A 15,115-nucleotide genomic window follows, 5' to 3' on the forward strand; every position below is an offset into this window, starting at 1 on the left:
ACCCTCATTCCCCAACCAGCTACACAGCAAACATGCTGATTTGCTCTGTCCCTACCAGACCAAAGAAGGACAATTGCAGAGAGATGTCAGGGCAGAAGGAAGCCTTAACCCCCAGTTGTACTTGGTTCACAGAACACTAAGTGACTAGTTAGAGCAGCTCACCAGTACCCACCCAAAAGGGCCTCCTGCCAGAACAAGGGCATTTCCTGCACCACTTACATTAAAGGCACCCAGCCACCCCCTTTCCTTCATCCCTATCCCACAAAGGAGATACGGCTGGAGCCCAGAAGACGGGGGGCTCCAACCACAAAGGGAGGAGGAGTCCCAGAGGCAGATCACCTCTACTCCCCACTTCAGGTCTCTCACACCACAAGCCTGGCAAGTGATAAGCTCAGGGAAAGCTTTATTTTTTTAATTTATTTTTTAAAGATTTTATTTATTCATGAGACACACAGAGAGAAAGGCTGAGATATAGGCAGAGAGAGAAGCAGGCTCCTTGCAGGGAACCCGATGCAGACCTGGATCCCAGGACCCCAGAATCACGACCTGAGCCGAAGGCAGACGCACAGCCACTGAGCCACCAGGTACCCCCTCACGGAAAGCTTTAAATCAAATGCCTGTTTTTCTCACAGTGGTATTCCCAGACATATCCAAGTAAGCGGCACACGACAAGCTTCATAATTATTTGTTGAATAAGTGACCGAACAGCTTATTAATCCTTGCCCTCCTTGTCTTTTCTGCCTCATTTTGTTCATTCACTCCAACCACAAATATTTGTTGAAGGTTGATTCCATACAATTTAATCACCGTAAGGTGACTAAGACGTGTTCCCTGCCCTCAAGAAAGTTGCTAGAAAAAATAAAGACAGACTTGGATCTGCCACAAGTAATTGTGTGAACAGTGGCGTGGAAGCAGTACAACGTACCAGAGACATTAATTCAAAAATCCAAACCACTCGCTGAGCTATAGCCACCCAGTTTTCTCTCATCAGTTTACATAAGGAATCCTCATGTCTGCCTCTTTGGTGAACGCTGGTCTTTTATCCGTCCTGCTAAAATGCACTTACCCTTAATGTGTCAAGGGCAGCGGTTAACACACTACCATTTATGTGTGATATCCTGGAGAAAGCCAGGAAAATCCATATTCCTTGGGTCTAGGATAAGCCAAAAAGATTTCAGGGCAGAGCCTTGGATGAGGCCCTGGAGAAATGACAAGGTATGCATGGCCTTTCCTGGAACACCACTGTATGTGATGCAGCTCAGAAGAATTGTGGGTTTGGGATAAAGCTGATGCCAGTGATGTACATTTCCCTTCACACAGCATCTTACCCACAGAAAGATGGTCATGCATTGTATAGAGCTGAACCACAATACCAGAAGTCACACGTGCTTTACAGGTGGTTGTTGTTTTTTTAAAGATTTTATTCATTTATTCATGAGAGACACAGAGAGAGGGGGGGGGTGCAGAGAGAAGCAGACTCCCTGAAGGCAACTTGATTTGGGTGGGACTTGATCCTGGGACTCCAGGATCACACTCTGGGAGGCAGATGCTCAACCACCGAGCCACCCAGACATCCCTACAGGTTGTTTATTAGCAGAGTCTTAGAATTAGCATTTCAAGTTTCATATTTGCAGAAAGCAAATCACTCTATTTAACTTCTAGCTTCCTTGTAATCACTAACTTACAGTCCTTCAGCAACTGTTATTGCTTCTCACATATATTTTTGACAAAGGTTTTTTTAACCAGTTTTCACTGTTATTAGAATAGTACAGGGTCAATAAGAAAAAAAAATCCAAAAGATACAGCAAAGTTGATAGCAGAAAAAATATCATGCAAGTTTTTACCAGCCCTGTTAATATTTTGGTATATTTTCATTTAACCTCTGTTTGATTTAATAGATATTTGGAATTAATATGCCCCATAAGCCAACTCTGGTAAAATCACCAATAAACTAGGATATAAACTGCCATCTGTAATCTCTTCCAATTATGAACAAGGTTGGAGCTGCATGACTATAAAACAACCAGTAGATTCAACTTTAAAAGCTGAAATTCAATGAAGGGAAAATTGGTTAAGTGGGTTGTTTAATGTACGAATATAAGCTGACACTCTTCACTTTTCTATTTGTCTTTCCAGTAGCCCAGCACTTGGAGTAAGTTTGTCCAAGCTTTTGAGAAACTACCATTTCAGATATAATCGCCTTTAAACAGAAATTCCTCTGATTGTTTAAAAAGGGTCATTTCACGTGCAATTCTTGAAGGCCCAAAAAATCGTAGTGGGTTTTTGATAAGTATACAACTGCCATTATTTATCAAGATATTTAAAAAGGAATTTAGTTTCATCCCAGTCTTCCATAACAGACATATTCTTCAATAATATAGAATAAAAATTATGGGCTTACCTGATTAAGAAATCATGCAGTCCAACATCAAAATACCTGTTCAAAGAAGACATAGACAAGTATGTCAGTAAAAGAAATGTACAGCAGTGGTGGACTTGACCAAATATATGTAATTTACACTCAGAGCCTGGTGAATAAATCAATCACTTTATAAGAGCAGTTCTCAAGGTATGACCCCTGGAGCAGCCACAGCAGCATTACCTGGGAACTTGCCAGAAATGCAAATTCTCAGGCCCTACCTCAGACATACTAAGTCAGAAATTCTGAAGGCCCAGCCATTAGATCTGACAAGTCCTCCAGGCGATTCTGATGCAGAACCACTGCTCTATGACAGCAAAAGTGTCTCAGCAAGTCTATGAGCTCTCTCTAGGAAAAAAAGGGGGGAAAAAAGGCCATAAGCATAGATTTCACCATTTTGCCAACAGGTGAGTCCTGTCTCAGATGTTCGCTTGCTCAAAAATAAATGTTTTACAAGTACAAAACCATGCTGGCCAAAGGTAAAAACAGAAGTGGGAAAGGGTCAGCACTGTCCTTCCATGTTCCTCCCAGCCGTGGTCCCTGGAACTTTGTACCAGAGAGCAACCTTGTCCATGGCTGGGTCTGCCTTGGAAGGGAAGGCAGGAAAGTAGCTCCATGCACATGCTGCTGAGCCTGCCATTGTGCTTGGGCCTCACACTGGGCATCCAGTAAGTCGTGGGCAGTCGTGGACCCTTTCAGAGACATCTTCCCCCTGACACCACTAAACTGGGTTAATCCATATGAATGGCACACGGCCTTGCTTTCTCTAATTAGCACATTTGTTCCCCCTAAACCTCTGACCCACTTAGCCAGTGTCCTTTTCTCACCTTTGGGTCTGTGAGTAAAAAGACTGGGTGGCTGGAACCATGATGCTGTCAACCATGCATGGCCACATCTCCTAGATGGTGGTCACTGTGTCCCGCCCAACAGACTGGCCTCCCAGGTTAGCCATCTGCCTGAATAAAGCCTGAGTTCATTCTGTCCCTACAAACAATGAGCAACAGACACATAAATTCGCCTAGAGCAAGGTCCAACCGCTGAGGCTCTGACTGTCCCTAGCTCCCAGCTCCATCCCTGGAACATCCCAGCATGCCTGGCACCTCACCTTACCTGACATAAAACAGATGATTACTGACATTAAGATAAGATTCCTTTGGATACCTTTAAACAGCAGGCTTCCTTTATGTACTCAAACATCTGTTTACCAGTCATGGACATGGGGTAGAAGAGAACAGAGCAGCAAAGCCAAAATATAAAATACCTCATTCACTACATCACTTACCTGAAGTCATTACATGATTCAGGAAGATGGAATTCAAGATAAATAAGTTCCACTTACTCATTAGTCTGCTGAAAAGAGCTCTAAAGGGAGATGTACCTGCAGGGTTAGCTGATTTGTTTCAATTGATAATACATTGACCTGAGGAGATGTTAAGTTCTTCCTCCAATCATATTTTACACAGATTTAAAAAAAAAAAATCAAAAACAGAAACGAGCCCTCCTCTCAACCAAAACCAAGACTATGTTCCTCAGCTACATAAGTATATATGCACATGACAGATAGCAATTGCAAGCTCACCAGGACCTGTAGCATGGGAGATACACGTATAGATTAGAACAAAGATTTCAGCTTCCTTCACTCATCCAAAACCTATTTAGCCATTTCAAGTATATCAGCGGCAGAAAGCATCAGATTCTGTTGCAGGAATCATAGCATAAAATAGACACAGAAAGAATCACAGAGAACCTGGAGGGGGCGGGGGGAGGGAGAAGAAGACCCCAAGGGAGTAATGGAAAACCTAACAATATTCGTAGAAATGATTATTTAATATCTAGGAGGTGGCAATGCCTATGTTCGGTGCATACATACAGAAGCCACTGCCAGTGAGGCTGGTATTGGCACCTCCATTCATCAGTGCAGGAACTAAAGCTCAGAGGCTAAGTAACTTGCAGAGCTCACAGCTAGTAGAGGACAAATCTGGGAGTCAAACTGGGCCCTAAAAGCCATGAATTGCTTGTTCTTCCCACTAAAAGCACAGGCTCTCACTGACTCTCATTATTACTAATTGAAAATGACTGTACATTTTAAGAACTGGTCCCTTTCCACCTGCCTTGATTTCTGCTTCTTCCAATGTGGCTGCCCTGCCCCAGGCAAGCCCACCTGCTCTGCATCCTTGAGCATACCTGCCCCGCAGGTGCCATCTAGCTCCTTGGGCCTTAGAATCAGCTCAGACTCTGGAAAGTTATGTAACTGGGCTTCAGCCTCTCAGTGGGAAAATGGAAATCCCTTATTCACAGAAGGTTATGAGAATTAGGTGATATAACATAAATACAGGGCTTAGCACAGTGCTTGGTAAACCTGTGAGTACTCAATAAATAGTCATCTCCTTCCCTCCAATTTTTAAGAGTTGTTTTAATGGAAGCCCAATCTCCAATAACTCAGTAGGAGAAAGAAGCCACATATAAAAGAAATAATAGGTCTCACTATGCAGCCCACAAAGAGAGGTCACTTAACCCAGGACACAGGCAGGACTTGTGCAGTGGGGTAAAGGGTAGTACAGCTGGAAAGCTGAGGGACAGAGCTCACACAACAGGCAGGAGAGCAGGAAGATCGATTATACCACGGAGGCCTCATAGAGAGTCTTGAAGCTACAGGTGAGAGCTGGCAGGGAACACAGGAGAGCAGGATCATCATCCTGCCTGCCCTGGCCCCGACTGGCACCTCAGGAAGGACCAGTACACACTAATGCATGCCCAGCTTCACCTGTCACCACAGTGTCCCCTAAAGTTTAGGGTCTAAATATACAGAAGTAAGGGATGGTGACATACGGTGATCATTTCTTCTTGTGCAAACATGACTGGTCATGGATGGAATCTGGGGCTGGAACAAGTGAGGGTCTTTAAGCATCCCCCATTAGGCAAGCTTTCGATGAGAATACTATAAGAAGCTAACAGTCACTTGGAAACAGGTGGATTGGAGAAGGTCAAGGATAGGGATCAGCATCAGAAAATGTACCAGGAAAAATGTAAGGGGAAGAAAACGGAACTTCCTCACAGGTATTCACGTCTTATTCCTTTGTGTGTCAATGCATCTGTGTGTATAACTCATTCATTTAATAGATATTTTGTCAGAGCCTCCTAAGTGCCAAGCACTGATCTAGCCCTGAAAAGGGAGGTGGGGGGGAGTAACATAACAAGAGCCCTACTTCTCATGGCACCCCCAGTCTAGGTGGGAGAGGTGAACAACAAATAAGCACTTACATAAAGAAGGTAACATCAGAGAGCAGAGAATGCACACAAGGTGACAGGACAGAGGGGGCCACACAGCCGCTCAGGGAAGTCCTCTCTGATGAGGTGACACTTGGGTGCAGATCTGCATGGTCAGAAAGGACGAGCTATGCAAAGACCAGAGGGAGAGTGTTCCAGGCAGCAGGACATCTGGGTAAAGCCCCAAGGTGGGAAGGAAGGTGTCATGCTGGAGGAAAGGAGGAAGGCCCAGAGGACTGGGACAAGCCGAGGTAGGAGAGGGGACAGGGACCAGATCTGAAAAGGCTGTACATAAGGAGTTTGGGCTTCATTCTAACATCGATGGGAAGCACTAAAGGGTCTTTAACAGGGGAATGGTATTTCTTTTCATTTGCTTAAATTTCATTCATTTAGGGGGAGAGGGTGTGATATGCTTTGATTTATGTCTCAGAAGGAATACTCTGAGTGTCCTGAAGGGAAAGGATGAGACAGAAGCAGGGCAGGGAGCCACTGCAGTCCAGGTGAGAGGTGACCAGGACTCACCCCAGGACAGAAACACTGGAAATGAGAGAGAGAGACAGGCATGGATTCAGGTATGATTCTGTGATCGAGTACAAAGACGTGCTCCCAGACTCCTGCAGGATGGGGGAGAGGAAGGGAGGGAAGGAGGGAGAGGAAAAATAATCTGCAAGAGAGCTGAATGCCTCACATCACGCAGCTTCACACCAGGCAACCCTGAGGCTCAGCCAGGCCTCGGCTGCTTTCTGGAGGCTCCACAGTAATGCTTGGTGGCCCACATCCAGACTGAGGGAAAGACGATGTTCTGTGACTGGCTTAACTCGGAGAATGGCTCACCTGCTGGGAGAGCTGTAAGTCAGGGCAACGGTTTGAGTCTTTTTAATGAATTTATTGTGGTAAAATACACATAACCACAAAACTTCCACTTGAACCATTTCTTTTTTTAAAAGATTTTATTTGTTTATTCATGAGAGACAGAGACACAGGCAGGGGGAAAAGCAGGCCCCATGCAGGAAGCCCGACGTGGGACTCGATCCTGGGTCCCCAGGATCACACCAGGCTGAAGGCGTCGCTAAACCGCTGGGCCACCCGGGCTGCCCCTTGAACCATTTGTCACACGTATAGTTCAGTGGCATCAAGAGCACCCACTCACACCGCCATGCAGCCATCACCACTGTCCATCTCCAGAACTTTTTCAACCTTCCACACTTGAAATACTGGGTTTCCTCTTTCCCACGGTAAAGCTGATTTGGGCTCCTTCCAAAGGATTCAGGGGTGCCCCACTTACACAGGGCTGGGCCTTTAATTTCAAAACAGAAGCCAAGCAATGGTCTAGAAATATCTTCTCATTTAATTTTCCTGTATGGATGTAAAGGTGCCTTAGGGGACTACAGGAGAAAGGGAATATGCTTTTTTTTTTCTTTTCTTTTCTTTTTTTTTTTTTTTTTTTTTTTTTTTTAACTGTAGAGGGACACCTGGGTGGCTCAGCAGTTGAGCATCTGCCTTCATCCCAGGGCATGATCCTGGTCCAGGGATTGAATCCCACATCAGGCTCCCTGTGAGGAGCCTGCTTCTCCCTCTGTCTGTGTGTCTCTGCCTCTCTTGGTCTTCCATGAATAAATAAATAAAATCTTAAAAGAAAAAAAAAAAGAACTCTATGCCAGGCACTGGGCTAGGCTCTCTGGATATGATCTTTTTTGGCCCTTGCCAACTGCCAGAACAGATCCCTGTTTTATAAAGCCTCAGGCCCTTATCCTCTATCACATAGCTAGTAAGCTGCTGAGTCAGGATCGAGCTCAGAGTACCAAACACCAAAGCCGGTGCTTTTTCCTTTTGTATGCTCAGCCACTGACGCATTTAACAAATATTTCCCATGTGCCAGGTAGTGGGAATTCGGTGATGCACAGCACAGAACCCCCGCTTCAAGGAGAGCAGAGCCTAGTAAAGAGGCGGCGGAGTCAACAATAGGTTCAACACAGTGTGATGGACAACAAACGACTATCCCTTGGTGGGTTGCAGGCTCCAGGAGGGCCAGAGCCAGAGCCAGCCACCAAGCAGATTCTCAGTGAATGTCCAAAGTGTGACCGGTGTGCCGTAACGCGACACCAGCGTCTCTGTCCGCCCTGGCACCTGGCACTGCAGATAGAAGACGCCCAAGCACTTATTTAACACACCAGCTGCTATGCGTAGATCTGTAAAATACATACCCCACGGATAGAAACGGGGCTTCTCCTCTGAAATAGGATGCCTGTCCTAGCACAGTATTTCTCAGCTGCTCCTAAGACAATAATCTCTCATAGGCACCAGCTCACGGCAAGCCAGGATTTCCTTAAGACACATGAGAAACAGTGACTTGCACGCATTACCCTTGGTTCCTTGCAGAAATCGACAATAGGAAGTCTTCTGCGTGCGGATGTGACATGCAAGTTTTTGTCGCCCGCATGTCCCCTGGGCTCAGCCGCGGGAGGCAGCCTGCTACGTGGCCAGGAAGTTTCCAACAAGCTGCAGTGTCCTAGGCACGGCCGCGAGCCTCCCACGCCGGGCAGGTGGGAGCACGGGGTAGAGGGACCGCCCGTCACGCAGAGCTGGACTGGATGACCTTAACGGCGTGCCAAGCCCCGGCTGCCGAGCGTCAGCCGAGCTTGGGCCAACCTCCCAGGGCGCTGGCTTGGGGCGCGCTGCACCTGACACCGCGCTGCGCGTGCGTCTACCCTAGAGCACCCCCCCTTGGCAGAGGAGCGCCCCCCACGGCATGTCCGGGGCACAACTCAGAGCAGAACTCACACGTGGCTCGAGCAGGTGCTCGGCCCTGCCAGGCTGCCCGCCTTCCAGGCCCTTCCTCCCAGGCTCGCGGGCTGCTTGGGAGCCGCCAGGCCGTCTCCCTGGTGAGGTGCGTTTTAGCGGCGCAGTTGCCGTGGCCACTTGGCGCGCTGCGTGCAGGGCAGTGTTCTATCAAGTGCCACGTGCAGGGACGGTCCCCGCTCTGCGTCTTCAGCCTAGAGTCCTCAGTTTCTCACCCCCAGCTGTGTTCATCCTGTTAGAGGGCCCCCGGAGCCTAGCTCTCACAGTTTCCCACCTGCGAGGTGTGAAAACTGACTTGGACACTTGGAAGTCAAACCAAATCTGATCGATCGCTAGGAGAGTAAAGTTTATACGCAGACTCAAGAAGCCCTGATCCCCTGAGGGGGGCACTTGATGGGATGAGCACTGGGTGTTATTCTATATGTTGGCAAATTGAACACCAATAAAAAATAAATTTATTACAAAAAAAAGAAGAAGCCCTGATCCCTTCGGGCTGGGCTACTTGACTTAATTTCAGAGAATGGAAAAGACCTTCAAGTCTATCTGCACTGACCTCCTCACTGGACAGATTAGGAAACAGGATAAAAGCAAGGGGGATCCCTGGGTGGCGCAGCGGTTTAGCGCCTGCCTTTGGCCCAGGGCACGATCCTGGAGACCCGGGATCGAATCTCACGTCGGGCTCCCGGTGCATGGAGCCTGCTTCTCCCTCTGCCTTTGTCTCTGCCTCTCTCTCTCTCTCACTGTGTGCCTATCATAAAATAAATAAATAAATAAATAAATAAATAAATAAATAAATAAATAAAAAAAAAAAAATAAAAAAAAATTTAAAAAAAAGGATAAAAGCAAGGAAGTAATTTGAAACAGAGCTCCAGAACAGAGCCACAGCAAGCAGTCCCTGAGACTCCACCTTGTATTCAACGGGTCACAACACAGCCCTCCTCCCAGTCTCAACTGGCATCTGAATTTTCAGAGAATGCCCCAGATCGGCAACAGGTGTCCTGATGACATCACGTAACAAGCGGCACCATGTTATACCATGTCCATCTCCATCTGTGGAAGCCATGCAAATACAGAGCCTGCAGGATGCCTCTGCAGGAGCCCGCACTCTCTTACATTTCTTCCACTGTCTGGTCCTGTCTGGATCTAACTTGCATGTCAATTTGAGATTCAGAGCCTGCTGACAGTCAAGAATAAAAAGTGATACTGGAAGTTATCCACAATAGCCAAATAATGGAAACAGCCCAAGTGTCTGTCCATCGATTGATAAATGCATCAGGAAGATGTGTGTGTGTGGGGGGGTGTATATACACACACACAAATGGAATATCACTCAGCCATAAAAAAAATAATGAAATCTCAGGCACCTGGTGGCGAAATGGTTGAGCGTCTGCCTTTGGTTCAGGTCATAATCCCGGGGTCCTGGGACTGAGTCCACATCAGGCTCCCCGCAGGGAGCCTGCTACTCCCTCTGCCTTTGTCTCTGCCTCTGTGTGTCTCTCATGGATAAATAAATAAAATCTTTTAAAAAAATAATGAAATCTTGCCATTTGCAGTGATGTGGTTGGAGCTCGAGTATTATGTCAAACAAAATAGTTCGATCAGAGAAAATAAATACCATATTATTTCACTCACATGTGGACTTAAGAAGCAAAACAAATAAGCAAAGAAGGGGAAAGAAGGAGAGAGATAAAGAGACAAATCAAGAAACAGACTTTTAACTATAGAGAACATGGGCAGAAAAATCTCCTCTCCACGTCTCAGTGTTTATAACTGTAGCACAGAGATAATACGGTGCAAAAAGGAACAAATGTATTGGGTACAAGTGGTTTGTAAACCTTCTACGAATGTTCAAGATTATTTTCTTTCCTCCTCAGACATTATGAAGTTCCTAAAGGCTCTTCTCCAAACTGCATTAATGTCATATGCATTCATTCATCCAGCAAATATTTATTGAGCACCTTCTAGATGTGGACACTGCAAGAGATGCCTGGGATACAAGAATGAGCAAGATGCCTGAATTCCTATCCTCCTGTATATTCTAGAAACAACTCCTTTATCTGATAGGTGACTTGAAAATGTTTTGTCTCAGTGTGTAGCTTGTCTTTGTATTTTTTTTTTAAATAAAACCACAGAAGTTTTGAATTTTTAAAAATCCATTCATCATTTTTTTAAAGATTTTATTTATTTATTCATGAGAAACACAGAGAGAGAGAGACAGGCAGAGGGAGAAGCAGGCTCCATGCAGGGAGCCCGACGTGGGACTCGATCCCAGGTCTCCGGGATCACGCCCTGGGCTGAAGGCAGCGCTAAACTGCTGGGCCACCCGGGCTGCCCTCATTTTTTTTCTATTGTGGATCATGTATTTGGTATCATTGCATAAGACATCTTTGCCTAACCCATGGTCTTAAAGATTTTTCTCCTATGTTTCCTACTAAAAGTTTTAAGCTTAGTTTACATTTAAGTCTTTTTTTAAATTTTTTTAAAGATTATTTATTTATTTATTCATGAGAGACAGACAGAGAGAGAGAGAGAGGGAGAGAGAGGCAGAGACACAGGCAGAGGGAGAAGCAGGCCCCATGCGGGGAGCCCGATGTACCTAAAACCGGGATCATGTCCTGGGCCGAAGGCAGGCGCTAAACCACTGAGCAACCCGGGCTGCCCTAAGTCTGTATTTTAAGTTAATTTTTGTGCACACTGTAAGGTAAAAGTTCATCTTGTTTTTCATCTCTTCATGTAAGAACATCCCCTGGACACGTCTGTCAACATGGAGATCGCTAGCAGCTTTGACAAGTACGGTAGCATTGAATGGTGGAAATGGAAGCCAGACCAGAGCTGGGAGCAGAGTGAATAAAAAGGACAGGAAGCAGAGACAGTGGGACATAAATAACTCTTATGATGAGTTTGGTTCTAAAGAGGCGGAAGGGTAGTAGTTGCAAAAGGATGAGACAAATGAGGTTGCTTCTTGTTTACCTGGGGGGAAATTTTCCTCTCTGACAGGTGATGGGTACAGGTGCCAGCACATGTAGTGAAAGCAAGAATTTTAACAGAATATGAGGCAAAGCTATCATGAGAGAAAAATGCATAGTGCTTAGACTCCTCCCCCTGGAAGTCAACTGTCAGTGACTCCCATAGAACATCACTTGGGTTGGAATCTAAATTGTTACTGAGATGAAGGGGAGCTGGTCTAGAGCCATAGGAGATGGTGACGGATGTGCTCTTCTTTCTTCCAGGCAGCATTTATGCCTATAAGGCAACCAGAAGCAGCAAGACAAAAGGAGAGAAATCCATATGCCTAGATTGCACTACTGATACAGCCCTGCTGATCCTGCCTCCCAAGCTGCCTTTGACAACCCAACTACTGAATTATCTCCAAATGGAGAGTAATATTTGACTTTTGCCTTTTATTCCCCCTTCAGGAAAGATTATGTAGAGACATGGGCTTCAGCTTCTATTTATAAAGTAAACTGGGCCCAAGACACCCAGTGCTTCAGGAACCACGATAAAGTCAGTCAGTCTTCAAAAGGTTGGAGACTGGGAACTGAGAAATAAGCCAATGCTCATTCAAAAAATGCCACCAGGTCACAAAAATTTAATGCAAAGTGAACGTTAACACAATCTTAAAAGTTGATAGTGTCTTCTCTGTACATACATGTCTCTAGTCAGTCATGTTATTAAAATCTCATTAGAAGGCACAACTTTTCTCTCGTAGATACATTACAATGAGGGATCCCACATGACACATGTTTGATGGAGCTGACCACTGTGACTTGAAAAAAATGGCAGTCACATGATCATGTCAATGATCTAGTTTTGCCCCTTGGAATAGTAGAGAATTTAGTTCTTCCACTGTCAGTAGTTCAAGGCCAACCAGTTTGAAAAGATTGATATGAAATTCAAGTGTGTTTAACTGGGGTGAGGTACACGGGTTTTTCCTCTGTTTTACAAGAAAACAAAAGATTCTTTACTATAACTAGAATTCAGAAATAATGGTCATTATATCTAAAAGTGATACTTAATAACAAATTTTAAAATAAACCCAATATTAGTATCATTCCCATAAAATTATATCCTTTTCCTCCCCAGTTTTATTTTCATACTGGTTATATACAGAAGCACTGACAAGAATGCCCTTTTGGTATTCACCCCCTACTTGACTGTCTAGGATATAATCAGATTCCAGAGTTTAAAACAACCACATCCCCAAATCTTTGCAGCCCCTCCTATACCCCCAATTACTAGCAAAACTTCTTAGTCTCTCCTTGGGTATCTGTTTCACCTAGGTGACTCCTTCTAATCAAAGTGAATATGAGTTTTTTTCCTTCTATAAATTTCTATCAAGTTCTCTTTATTGAAATCCAGAAGAACAAAATAAAGGGGGTCATACAGCAACAATCTGTTGAAGGGGAAATAATCCATATCACAATCCAGCAGATGCAGAAGCAGAGACCACAGGGACATGGACGAGGAGGGAGTTATGCAGGATTGTGTCATGGTACAAGGCTTGATGCCTGAAGCAGCTTGACACAAATGCTCTCACCAGGACTGAACAGGACATACTGCATGAGGATGACCAGCACAGCCGAGCCAGCAAAGAAAAATCAAGAGACAGCAAGGCAGAGAGCTTACACACACAAAAGCTCTTGGCTTTTCACAAACCACCATGTAAACATTTGCTTTTGTTTTTCATAGTTATAATACGAGAGCCAGGTCAGGAAGCCATGCCTACAGCAACTTCACCAGAGGTTCCTTGTTCAGACAGCATTCTAGACAGAGAGGAAGTCCTTTCATGCAGCTGATTGGTGCTGCTGCTTGGTCTACTGGGAATCTGGCCTTCAGGGACATGTGGGTTGGAACCTAAAAGGATCTTCAAAGTTCTCTAGCTCGCAGTCGTCAACTTGCTCACTCACACTGTCTGTCGGTGGTCAGCATCTGTGGTTAAGAAAATTAAACCCCTCTCCCTTTGGATGTTACCAAAAATGAGATGGGCTTCAAAGGCAAAAGAGATCTTACTTCAAAAAAATAGGAATTACAGTGTAAATGGTCTCCAACAATTTCAGGTTCACAAATTTCAAGGAAAATTAAAATATACTACTTTTATTAGAAACACCAAGGAAAAGTAGAATCCTACGCATCCTATACCACAAACCTTGTTCTTCTGAACATAAATCCTTTCAAGAGAATAAAGAATTTAATTCCCTCCTCTCCCCAACAAATGCTCATCAAGCCCCTACCTCGGGCCACACAGTCCAGGTGCTGCAAACAGTCTCTGTTTGCAAGAGCATACGGCTTAGGAAGACAACTGACACATACCTACAAACTTCAGTAAGGCCAGCATGCTGGGGGAGCACCTCTTCAAGAACATAAAGGCCTCTATCCCTGGGAGCCTGCTGAGAGTGACAATCCTCCAGTCTTCCATGACTAGCAGATGAGGAAAATCCCTCAGTCACAAGATTTTAACTAGTCCAAACAGACCGAAGTCCCCTGGGCTGATAAGCACAAGCATCCCCAAGCACGAACAGTAAACACCACACCAGAAGGCTGCCAATTATTTGGTAGCACTCACTTCATCCCAAGAAACTACTCCATTTTGAAACTCCCACAGTTTTAAGTGAAGAGCCGGTGGCCATATGTTTCTACTAAGTGTTGTGCTTTCTACTGGTCTCTTAACTGTTTAACTAGAAACTTCTAGCCAGCTTAGAGCCTATTAGTACCTCAAAGATGGTTTGTTCTTTTTCAGTCACTCATGCATGTAAAAAACTAAAACCAAAACCAAAAATACCAGCTAGGAGAGCTAAAACAGATTTCTTTTTCATAGCAGGGTATATCAAATTATATGAAAAGTCATGTTGGTAATTATTCTAAGATTAATTAATTAATTAATCTTAAGGAGCTGTGCCCTTAAGATTCCTTTAAGCAGAGCACACCTTTATACACGGAATAACCCCTCTTCACAGAAGTTTCAGTATATTGCATTTACCTATAGGTAGAGTTTTCTATAAGCTCATTACCTAGACCACGCTCAGATGCCAATAAGCAGGTGGGGGGGGGGGAGGCAGAAAGTATAACTTCTATCACGAGCCTGTATCCATGAGAAACTTGAGTCAAGCCATCCAGTTGTGCAAAACATACAGCCACAGATTTGAAGTGGGAGCTCACAGACAGAAGATGTACTTGTCAGACAGGTAAAAGGTACAAAACTACAGAAATCAGACAGGGGAACTATGAAAGGACACTAGTGCAGGATCATTTTATTTGGGGACAAGCAGTCCCATACAGCTCCTTCAGACTTCAGTTGGATTGTTTCACTGTAGGCCTCACTGGTGTTAATATTCATGATCTGGAAGTCAATGGTAAGTAGCCACGGAGAAGAAGAGTATCAATGGCAGGGCTTCTGAAACCGGCTTCTGCCAGCTAAAGGACACCTCGGCCCCGTGGTGTACAGTATTAGAGCCGTGTTTCTCACATGTTTTCTGTGCGACCCACATTAACACATGTATGTCATTTCTCAACCCAGCTTTCGCAAATATAGAGGCCCCACCTCTGACATCCACACCCATGGGTCGTTCCCACTGGTCTGTGACTGGTCTGTGTGAAGTTGTGGCTGAAGTGATGACATGTCAGCATGGACAG

The 15,115-nt window shown here is 45.0% G+C and overlaps 1 protein-coding gene across 6 annotated transcripts in view; it reads right to left on the reverse strand.

Annotated features, from left to right (window-relative positions):
* The window catches only part of HHAT (hedgehog acyltransferase), a 346,103-nt gene that overhangs the window by 172,078 nt on the left and 158,910 nt on the right, over positions 1-15,115 (reverse strand). For all 6 annotated transcript variants that reach the window (XM_072831173.1, XM_072831170.1, XM_072831169.1 and 3 more), the window contains one exon: positions 2,402-2,437. In XM_072831173.1, the coding sequence (XP_072687274.1) occupies positions 2,402-2,437 (36 nt within the window). The remainder of the gene's footprint in view (positions 1-2,401; positions 2,438-15,115) is intronic.

The sequence above is a fragment of the Canis lupus genome, chromosome 6 (assembly GCF_048164855.1).
Source record: "Canis lupus baileyi chromosome 6, mCanLup2.hap1, whole genome shotgun sequence".
Classification (NCBI taxonomy): Eukaryota; Metazoa; Chordata; class Mammalia; order Carnivora; family Canidae; genus Canis; species Canis lupus.